The sequence below is a fragment of the Engystomops pustulosus genome, chromosome 2, assembly GCF_040894005.1.
Source record: "Engystomops pustulosus chromosome 2, aEngPut4.maternal, whole genome shotgun sequence".
Classification (NCBI taxonomy): Eukaryota; Metazoa; Chordata; class Amphibia; order Anura; family Leptodactylidae; genus Engystomops; species Engystomops pustulosus.
Genome location: NC_092412.1, coordinates 202139495 through 202151623, shown reverse-complemented (window position 1 = coordinate 202151623; position 12129 = coordinate 202139495). Strand labels below are relative to the sequence as shown.

The 12129-nt window shown below is 38.5% G+C and overlaps 1 protein-coding gene across 1 annotated transcript in view; it reads right to left on the bottom strand.

The window, feature by feature from the left end:
* ANOS1 (anosmin 1) overlaps window positions 1-11519 on the bottom strand; it is a 109507-nt gene extending 97988 nt beyond the window's left edge. The window contains exon 1 of the mRNA XM_072137843.1: window positions 11141-11519. Coding sequence (XP_071993944.1) covers window positions 11141-11344 — 204 coding nt within the window. The 5' untranslated portion in view covers window positions 11345-11519. The remainder of the gene's footprint in view (window positions 1-11140) is intronic.
* Window positions 11520-12129: the final 610 nt, after the last annotated feature.

Genomic DNA, 12129 nt, shown 5'->3' with positions numbered 1-12129 from the left:
CCATGTCCATCCCTTTATGACCACAATGTACCCAACATCTGATGGCTACTTTCAACAGGATAATGCACCATGTCATAAAGCTGGAATCATCTCAGACTGGTTTCTTGAACATGACAATGAGTTCACTGTACTCAAATGGCCTCCACAGTCACAAGATCTCAATCCAATAGAGCATCTTTGGGATGTGGTGGAACGGGAGATTCGCATCATGGATGTGCAGCCGAAAAATCTCTGAGGAATGCTTCCAGTACCTTGTTGAATCTATGCCATGAAGAATTGAGGCAGTTCTGAAGGCAAAAGGGGGTCCAACCCGTTACTAGCATGGTGTACCTAATAAAGTGGCTGGTGAGTGTGTATCTAATATTTTTTTAAAGCCGGGGGATAAGTAATAAAAGTGGACAAAAATTATATCTTAGTAAAGGATCAGATTCCGTAAGTTGTTCTTTTCATTAACACGTTAGGAAATATTTAATGAAAAGGGTCCAGACCAATACAACAAGGACTCACAGGCTCATTTAGTAACAGATGTTTAGACGTGTCTTGTTTTACTAGGTGCTAAGTATTCTTAGGGGCCTGAACAAAAGTTTAGCTCACAAGTATGAACAGCCACAAGTGAACATCAATATGAGTTTTATGTTTCCTAAAATAACACAACCAACTATGTGAAAACACAGCATTTAACATTTATCCATATTTCACAGAACATTCTAACCTTCCAACAACTGATAACACAGTAAAACAATACTAACCTCTTGTTACTACACTAGGAAGATGCTACCTGAAATCTGAGATGATGGCCCAGCTGTCCACCTATCCATCCCATAGAGCTTAGCCAGGCAATCTCTGGGGAGGTCAGTCCTTCTCATTATTTAAACAGGCTATTTGCAGCTGTAAATGATTCATTTCATTTCTAGGTCACAGACAAGACATTTTTAATTAAAATTATCCATAAATACAAAGATTATCCTTAATAATCCAAAGGATGATTGTTATGTCTAAAGACTGTTCCCAGTCCTTTTGTCTTCTTTTTTTACTGACTTTTACTTCATTATCTTGCTTCTTACTTCGTTCATCACATCCACTAATTAAAATGTTGCCATTCTATATAGTTTGTTAGTATTATAAACAATCCATACCAATGATAATTTGGCTGGAACCCTTAAAGGGCTCAAAGTCATGCAAAATTCATTTGGATTTTGCAGTCCTTGGACTGTGCCAGTAATTGCAGCCCAACTCTCTGAACGTAATATGTTCTTAATGGTGTGAAATGCCTAAATTTTTAGTCCATGTGTCCAACACTTTGACATACTTTGTTCCAAGAGTCATCACGGCCACTTCCTTTAAAAGGGCCAAAAAGTCGAAATTTCCATGGTGTGCACGTGAAGTTGCATCAGACATACAAGGAATTCTTCATCGGCCACATTGTTTTCAATAGTTTGGCCTCATCCAAGCACAGTGCACTCGAATCCACTTTATGGAACCACATCAATATCAGAATCACAACACATGCCTTTTCAACCGTGGTCATATAACATATGTTAATAGATTCAACAGATGTGGCATAGATATATTATAACCTGTCCTGCTCTTTTCCATAGCCAAGTTCATCTGTTGATTCAGGTGTCATTACAATCCCAAGATAAGGGTTATTATTCCATATATGCTTGTTATTAGAAGTCTTTTACTATTATTATATGGTCTTCCTGATTTCCTGTCATGTGCGATGGAAGAGACATATGTCATTGTCATGGAAGGAAGACAATGTTTGGATAACAGAAGATGATTGGGAATATGTCATTCTACACATTGTTACTTTGGTATCTCAAATAATGAAATATACTTTTAGGTTTTATACAAATATAATAACTCTGATCTCCATCTCTTGTGTGCTATTAGTGCAGTGCCAGTAAAGACAGACTTTACACAAGAGAAGGTAATGGGGTCATTCTCTTAGCAAACACCATTGTGGCTCCAGTGGTGTAATAAGGAGATTATGTTATTTTAAAATTTTGCATAACTTCAGTCATTTTTATTACTTTTGCTGAGGTTTTGTATGAATTTAAAGGGATTTTCCAGTAAGCGACATTGATTACCTTTTCACATGGATAGATCATCTCCGACATTAATTAATCATGAGAACAGGCATATTTGAGTCACTCCAGTCACTTAATCATTTAGGACTTACAGAGGTCCCTGTTACAGTGCTCTATTGGTCCCCTATAAGTGGATGGAGGACTACAAGAAATTATGCATGTTCTCCCATTGAGCGCTCCTGTTTCAGATAAAAACATCACACTCACCTCTTAGTAATAGGGATTTAAAAATGAGTACTAATAGGCACAAAGGGGTTTCTGGGCTAAAAATATTGATATAATAACATAGATAAGTCCTTAGCCCCTTCAAGACCAAGTTTTTTCATTTATTTGTGTTTCCGTTTTTCACTCCACTCATTAAGTAAGACGTAAATTTACATTTTTTTTACAATGCTAAACTAGTGTGTTATCTGTGAGGCAAATTATATGTTTTAGTGGCTTCATTTTATATTCATTTTATATTCTGAGGCATGTACTGGGAAGCTGGAAATAAATTACATATATGGTGAAATTGGCAAAAAAAAACTGTTGAAAACTCTACGACCTTTTGATCACTTTGGAGGCAAAATGGCGAAAAAGTGGTGATTCAGGCATTTGTATTGGAGTATATTGTAGATAAGCTGCTTCTATAATGTAGTCTGTCAGATATAGAAATCCTTATGACAGCTATGGGAGTCATTAATCGGCTCCCAAATCTGATGACATCAAGGAGGGTGCCAATTGGCAATTAAAGATGGCTATGCCACCTTCTGCGCCAGCACTAACCACGGCAGTTACCGGCAGGTGTCAGCAGTCTAATACCCCTTATGCTTATGTTGAGGGCTTGGTCCTTGGGCCCTCTTCAGACACTCCTTCATGACTGTCCCACATATATTTGTCAGATTAGTCTGGGGAACAAAACCCAGGTCTTTTCTCTGGCTGAGAAACTGATAAAACAGAAAGCAGACAGAACCATTCACTGTGAAGTGGTGAGACCAGGTTTCTGCAGATCATACCCAATTTAAATTGGAGCCAAAGGGAGTTTGGCCACTATACAGAGAGAGAGAGAGCAGTACATATGTGCTGTACATTGCATTGCAGAAAGTAGTGATGACCTAATGTAAAATAGATTTGTAATATAAAGTTCAGCAGAAGTGTGGGCATCAAAAAAGGCTGTAAATACAGACGGCTAGATATGCCACGGCAGCTATAAACATGTTAATATTGTCATCACAGAAAGAAATGCTAGACTATTGGGACATGAGCAGCCAGGCCATGGAATTGCTAATGTATTAGCTTTGCTGACAGCAAGTCACACACAACTACTGTATAGCCTAGAGATCTCTGTCCATAGCACACATTAAAAGCAGCAGCATATGTGACATTACTGCTCCATGATCTCACATCGCTGTTCTGTAGCATGATTAGGAATGAATTCTCTAACTGCTGAGGAGCTGATAATATTCACAATATGATATCACATTGCAGCGGATGTTGTCAGACACTTAGCGCATATCATAGCCTAGTCAAATAGGAACCTACAGAGAGTTACTTGCAAGTAGCTTTGATGTTAATGTTTCCAATTGAGGATTAGTTCTGAGGCATTCTGATTGTGTTCTGCATTATTTAAGATTTTTCATGTCTTTCTACATGAAAGAAAGAAATATTTCCTGCCAGTAATATGTACTTAAACCACAGGGGACTCTGTAAACTGCAGTGAACTAGATGTTTACACCACGCCGGAGCTTTCTCGCTTTCCGTGCCCTAACCGCTTAATGCATTTTAATCATAATCTGATTTTTGTTGGCTGTGAAAGTCGATCATTTCGGTTTGGAAAGACATAAGCCAATGATTAATATACCAGCTAGGTCTTCCTGTCAGGTAGAGACATGTCCTCACTGGCAGGGCTCATTGCGGTAATTAAAATGTAATTTGTTCTACTTGAAATTCACTTATCAATTGCAATACAGAACAGCAATTCTAACAATAGACCTCAAAAGAGCGGATCACGCCAAGCACCGCTGAATCAGTTTAGTGAATTCGTTCTGTAACACGGCCACTGATGAGACAGCCAAGCTTTGATATTTCAAAATGGCTGCCAACATCAAACTGATATAAGAAAGTAAATAAGACATTGTTCTATGCTTTTAAATATACACAATCAATGACATAAAACATACATATTCTGACATAAGACTGACTATACACACAAAGTAAATCTATCATTACTTTATACAGAAAGCGTATGTTTTACGTGGTTTCCTGAACTCAGATCCAATGCAATAAAACATCTGGATAATGAATTAGCACCCCTTGGCTGTACTTTCATATAATGAGTTTTTATTTTGTGCTGCGCCGACACATTGTATATATAGCAGCGTTCCGACATTTGGACAGAACATGAAAAATGACATACGGAATATATCAATGAGAAAATGTGTAATATTGATTTCATCTTCACCCAATGTATAATTTGCTGGTTGAGGGTAGCTCATAATTTACTATGTGAAGTGTGAGGAGTTAGAATTTGGTCCAGATTATTATCATCACCGCTAGGCCCAGTCAGCACATTACATTAGTGACATGGTAGATGAATTGTCACCAGTCTATAAAATATTAGGTCTTTTTTAAATGCACCTGTCCAGGACCAGTGTTTTGACAGTGTGCTAGCTATTGTTTCAAGGACTAGCCCTGTAAATGAGCCGACTGCCGTAGCCTCTAAGCTTGGAGCAAGCCCTATTTCTACCCAAGTTTGGGGCTAGGGCAGTCTGTATTGTAATCATTGAATGCAAACCACAGATCTAGGGCCTGGTGCTTGCGGCAATTGAGCAGCTAAAGGTTGTGGACGTGAATCCTTAGTCATAGGTGTCTACTTATTTGTTAAATAAGGCACTAAAATGCAAATTACATTACAAAAAAATCCTTTTCATGACCCACCCCCTCAAGGTAGCACACAATAACGTAGATTATTGGTATACAGAGGCTAAGCTATCCATATGACATCTTCACTGAGCCTCTCTGTATCAACAAAGACAATTGGTAGAATGGCGTAAGACACAGACCAAGGTAAGTATAACTTCTTTATTATTTTTAGACTACCTTGACGATTCACCTATCCTAAGGATCAAAAATAAGCATAACAAATAATTAAATACCCCCTTCTTACAATCCTCTTATCACATCACTATCCAGACCATGAAAGTAAATTATTTAGAAAGTAAGTTATCTGCTACAAAGGGTCGATTTTAATTATCACATTGTTACTTGTCCCGACAAGCAGAAATTTTCATATACTGTATTACTAGTATGTTAAACTATATTACAAAAAAGCTACATGTTTCCATTCTGCTCCCTCTAAAGATCTATCTAACTGGTTCTGTTGTCAACATTATGCCTTGTGAAAGTTCAGAGTCACCTCACACTTGGTAAGTTATTTCCTGAATAATATTGTATCTGGAGTTTCTTTGTATGTCAGAGCAGGGAAGATATCATGAACAGTGCGAGCTATAAAAAAATATCATAAGTAACTACTGGCATAAGAAAATAACATTTAATATACCTTTACTAGTTTAACATGTTTACAGTAAAACAAATTCCCAGTGGTATTCTATGTATTCTGCTGCGTGCATTAGGGTCTACTCAATGCCAGAACATGGCTGCTTGTTCTACTCTCAACAACATGTGGAAACAGGTCCACATCAGCGGGATTAAAGGCACCCTGACTACCTCGTTTGTATTCTTTTGTTTGTTATATTTCTAAAATAATCTTTATTTTGGTATGAAAAGGGAAAAGAGTAGGTTCAGTCATAGGAGACCTTTCTAAGGTGTCGCAAAGAGAAAATGGCCTCCTTCAATGTTAAGAATCAAGCAGCTAACCTGGATACTGGCGCTACCATTATTTATGCAATTTCAAGTTTAGTTGAAATTCTTTAGACTTGCACAAAACACTCTCATTTTTTTGTGAAATATGCAATTAAATTTTCCAGGATGGGATAAAAAAAATTGCCTCTTAGCTAAATTTGTTAAGTAGCCCCTTGACATCAAGCATGACTTTCAGGAAGCCTTACAACATGATGTGGGATAAAAACAAAACCAGTATATCCATTCCAAAAGGAACAGATTCCAAACTGTGGACAGCACTGTTTTGATGGGGTTGCGTATCTTCAGTACAGTGTAGGGAACTGGTTTAGCTGAGTGAGTCTCAGTGAGACTGAGTAGGGACCCCACTGAACTTCTCAAAGCATCCAGAGGTAGGCCTTTGTGAAAACTTTCCGTGCAGCTTGAGACAAATAGAACATTCTCTAGTCCTTTATGTCGAGAAATTATCACATGAAGGGCTGCATGTCTTAGCAAAAACTACTTGTCACCGCCAAACCGTTCATGGCTCTTCAAATCAGTGCTGGACTTTGACCACTGATATGGACCAGGCTTCACCATGATCTGAAAAAAATGTCTAATTTTGCATTACTCTAGGTTCTAGGCCCAAGTCCAAATCCTCTGGATTTCCCTATTTAGCAATTCATTCATGTCAATGGATCAGTAGTTTAAAAAATATGGATCAACTAGGCATCTAGAGTAATGTGCCTCAGTGTTGAGTCTCAGTGGATAGTTTAACCCCTTAAACAGTCATTGTTCTTCTGCAACCTACATAACAGTGGACATAAAGGTGAAGTATATAGTGATGGCTACACTGAGGTGAACTACATAGAGGTGGTCTAAATGACATTGGAGTACACAAAAGTAAACTTTACAGTGGTGGACTACATAAAGATGAATGATGGATATTTTAAGGGTTGGTTCACGTAGTAGTAAACTTCTCAGTCTGTAGATCGGTGTTTATACACACCTTGGACTCCCTAGTGTGTACTGGTTCTGTCCCAGACGGAGATATTCCATTCACTTGTTATTCAAGTTTAGTGTAATGTAGCAGATGTTTATTTACAGTACCTACAAAATATGGATGTATCCTCCTACAGAAATCATCAATGACATTTTCCTATGATTTATTATAGCTGTCTGCCTGAAATACACTAGAAAGGTTATTCAAGTTAAGCGGTTCCGTGAGCAGAATTGAGCTGCACTTGAACAGTTTGGTGCTTCACAAATGGTCACAAGCAAATGGCTTGAGGGAAAATGTCAGCCCGTATTTAACATAGTGTCACTTGAAAGTTGAGTCCCAATACTGACCACAGACAACATTTGTATGCTGAAACCCCTAACACAGCTGTATTGTCAGCAAGCTCCATTGTAAAGTACATCTCCAATTACATTTCTCCTGGCTGGAAGCTGTTCAAGGTGTTTTATCCAGAAATTCATACACTCTCGGGTATATCAATACATAAAGCTATCGTTATGGTACATACCAACACAGGTATGATCACAGAAGGCGTATGAGAAAAAATATACCCGATCGAGTCTGGAGTTTATTTGCAACTTTTTAACTAGGATTTCCGCCAATAATGTGCCACGTCCACATCTCATACGTCCACATCTATATTATAAATATATTTTAGGAGCAACACTGAAAAATTCTTGTGTGTCTAACTTTTCTAGGTGAGTGGAAAAGTCACAAATTTAGGCACAAATATATAAAATGTGCCCATAAAGTTGCAAAAATTAAAAAAGAGAAATTCTAAGATAAATGACCCCATAGTATAATGATCCGACACTATGGTGGAGATGTATCATATGCCGGCTCTCCTTCCACGGCACCCCTTCCCCCTCAGCTTGGGCCTCTTGATGTATCTGGCGGGTGGCGCGGCCACTGGGCAAAACTGAATCAAGTCCGACGATTTTTGTCAAAAAAATGCAGTCACTGGGAGGGAGCATACTTTTAAAAACTAAATGACTCCCTTGGGTTTGCTCATAGTAGCCAGTGATCGGCCAGTCACGCCACACACATACCCATTTCTGAAGCAGATAACATTTTTGGCAGCTATAGCTTTTGGCAATAACTCGTGCTATATCCAGTGGTGAAAAGTATGGAATCAGGAGTCAGGATTCGAATGGGTCATCACCACTGATTTATAGGGTTATATCAGATATTACAGTTCTTATGTCAACTAAAGAGTCTTGAAGCTATACTTATATAACTCAAGTTTTCCAAGAGCAGCCCGGGAAATCCTTGCCTCATGCTAGAAGGTGATACAAGCTCCTAATCACTAATATTGAAAATGTAGATGCTTAATACAAACCATTTGAAAATATCTAAAAGACACTCTATTGAGACCAGTCCTTCTAGATATGTTCTTCAGCCACAGCGCCCTCTTCTGTTCATAGTCTGAATCATTTTATCCTGATGTCAATCTGATGTCTGTAATACTGCAAAGTTTCTTTTCAATCATTTTGCGATAAATTAGTGACCTTTTGGCTCCATTCCATGGATATCTAGACTGTTCTCACTACATACATACTAGTTATGGTGGCATCTGAATATGTTTTTGCTTCATCATTTTATATTGATGAGTGACCCCAGTCACAATAATCTCAATATTCTACACCTTCCCTCAAACCAGGGTCTGGGAAGCTGAGATATGAGGCTATGTGTTTGCTAAGGTTCTCACACTGAAAAGTTAGCAGTCAGCATTTTCTCCTGAAACTGTGTTAATGAGAAATATTTCTACTTTAGGTTGAGTTCACATGGTAGAATTTGAGACAGATTTTCCTGAGCAGACTTTGACCCTCATGTCCTGTATTTTAAGTGTGTGGATTCTTAGTGGAAAATATGGGAAGCTGAAGATCCTTCAGCCCCCCCATTAAAAGCAATGGATTCCGGTGGAAAATCAGTGTCAAAATCCTCCATGTAAGCTCAGCCTAATAATAATCCCATGACTAAAACTAATAATAGCCCAAACAATAGTGAAAACATAATAATAATAGAAAGAATAATAAACCAAATAATCTTCTATTGTTAGTATTACTTCAGCTTCTTAATTGGAGTCGCTGTTGACAACCCCCTCAGCGTGACCCGATGATAGAGCATAAGAAAAACAAGTGATTCACACATTTCCTCCGACAAGCCTCAGCAGCTACAGATTTGGAACTTTTCTTAAAGCACTAAAACTCCTACACAAATGACAAACATGAAGAAGTGAGGTAAATATAATATGGATCCATGGCCAAGAAACACATGGGGATAATTGGGAGCACTCAGACTAAGTGAAATGCCCTACGTCTTGTCTAGTATTTCAGAGAAATGCCTAAGAGGATAGAAAATTTTTTCGCATGTCATCTTGGCCGACAAAAAAAATCTGCATTTGCGGTTCCGCTTATTAAGAGACAATGTTGCGGTGTGTGGTAGGAGTCATGATACCCCACAGCAGGCCAAGATATACCCCGAGCTTGTCGGAATAAATGTATCACACATGTACACTGCTAGACTTTGCTTCTCAGCTATTGCCCTCTAAAGGTCAACTAATAATTATGTGGATTTCATAGGTTAATAGGTGAGCAGAGATTTTTTTTTTCTCCGGGTTTTAAGTAAAATGCTGCTTTTAGATGTAAGTCAATGCTGGCTTATCTGTGAGGAGCCTGAGGGTGAAAGCGAAGCATGGGGCAAACGTATCATCTCTGAAGTCATCTCCTCTCAGTCTTTATTACTTCAGCATGCTGTGACGGAGCACTCTCCGAGGTGGCGTTTGTCACCATAATACCCAACAGGTGCCACTCACTTCCACATCATAATGACATGGCTAAACTCTTCTGCAGACAAAACAAACAAATACTCTGCACCAAACAAAAAAACGTACATAAATTCCACTAAAGTCTATGGGCTGCTGAGATTTGTTTGACTTTTGTGTTTTTTTATGTTTCGGTTTTGTTTAGTTTTCAGGTGAAATTACAGATGAACTGTCACTTTTCATGCATTTTAGATATTAAAACAGTAGACCGTGCCTCAAGTCGCAGTTAAAAACACTGATTTCTGTAGACAGACATTGCTCTAGAGCTGGAAGACCAGTGACCCATACATTTTAGCAAGCCACTCCACTCCCTATGGCATTTCAACTTGTGACATCAAAAATTGTTTTGGGAAAAACAGACCTGGAATGATGGATGTAGCAAACCTGATATAGAATATAACTATTGAAATGTGCATTACAATGACTTTATGGGATTGTGCGATGAGCTCAGCCTTCTGTACTACCACAGTAAAGTGTATGCAAATGTGTGCAAACTTAGCTGTACTGTATTACATATTTAACCAAACATAGTAAGTGTGCATCTATAACCTCCAGACATGATATATCACAAGCAATCTGTAATACTGTGATTTTTTTTTAATGATCAGAAATATAGTAGCATTTTTTTTACAATTTCAATAATAGGATGAATAATATCTATAACTAACTTATCACTCAAGGTCAATGCCCTCTACTAACCCTTATTTGGTATAATAGCAAATTGCAGATTATCAGATGTAGAAGAGATAATTTAGATGTGACAGTTCCAGGTTTTGTGGGTGCAGCAGTTCTGAATCTGTCAAAGCTGAATATTGTACAAAAGGTTGTGGTAGGTCTCTTAGATGTAGCAGTGCTGAGTCTGTCATAATGTACTGTAAGATCTGGATCTTTTAGGATTTAGTGGTAGTTTTACTTAGGACTGCCAGTACATAAGTGTTGGGACTTGTTGTGGTGTTACACAGGACTGCAGGTAAATCTACTTACTTAATATTTCTTTTACGAATTGGTTATCTATTAAGTACTGAAATATACATTGACTCAACTGAAAACGTTCTTACTCCCCAAATAGTATAAAGATGTAGCAGAGCACAGTTTGTCATGTGGTGCAATTTATCACACCATCACATATTACATAGGACTGCTATAAAACCTTCTACATTATTGTAGCCCATAATGCTCCTGTTGCTGGGAACATCCATCCCCATGAGTCCATTGACAAGTTTAGCTCTGCTACATCAAAGGTTGCAGAAAAAAGTACAGTAGCAATAAATACACATTATTGATAACTGATAATCTGCTACTCAGTAATGAAAATCTTTTTGACAGTACAAACTCCATAAAATATTAATTGGTGTATAAGATGTGGAAGCAGCCAGGCTCCAACTATACCTGGAAGTGCTTGAAGAAGGCAGAGATGCGAGTGATGTGCAGGCTCAGGCACCTGGATGTGCATCTTGCTCTATACACACTCATTGTAGAGAAGGACTCATCCTGCTTGCGAGAAGTTGCAGAAGCTGAGTTAGTGTTAGGAGAGCTGCCCCACAGCAAGATAATCCATAGGAAAAGGGTCATGGAACAACCGTGATCCTTCATCTTGTACAAGAGATCAATCAAGGGAAGAGGATAGTGGAGCTTCCCAGTGCTGAGCACACTCACAGGGAAGGGGATAGAGGCAGGGGAGCTGCACAAACTAAAAAAGAAAGTTCAATCATTCAACTCTATTTGGTTTGAGCTGCTCCACTCCCACTCCTCCTCCTGCTGTTGCTTCTCACCACTCCTCTCCAAGCAGCTGCACCTCCTCAGGGTGGTACCAGGGTGACAGCAGCCGGGCTTATTGGCCAGGGCAAGGAGATGACTGACAGCAGCTTGGCTCCTGAAGAGAGGGGAGAGCAGAATTCAATGAGACGGATGACAAAAAGTGAAAAGATGCTGAGGTTATTCTGTTCTACATGAAAGGGAAGGTGGGGGGAGTATAGTCACGGGAGAAGACTCCGGACAAAAAAAGAAGTATGTGCATTGCTTCATATGAGCAAAATCTATACGTCTACTGCTAGCATGAGGTTTCCCTTATAGACGCCATAAGCTAAGAGTAAGGTTTTCTTATTCATCAATATTAAAAATAATCTTTGTGAAGGACAAGAGATTAGATGACTATAACGGTTTGTGCGCCAAAGACATACATCATGATATCATCCAACATTGTGCCAAACGACTAATGAACTTATGTTCTGCTATATCTGAGCACTGTGTAACAATTCTTTATCTAAAGAGGATTCATAAAAGCAGGACTAAAATATATCTTTCCAGATGCATCCCTTTCTGGATTTAGTTCAAAAAACTTAATCAAAAATTACACTTGTGTTTAAAAAAAAACAAAA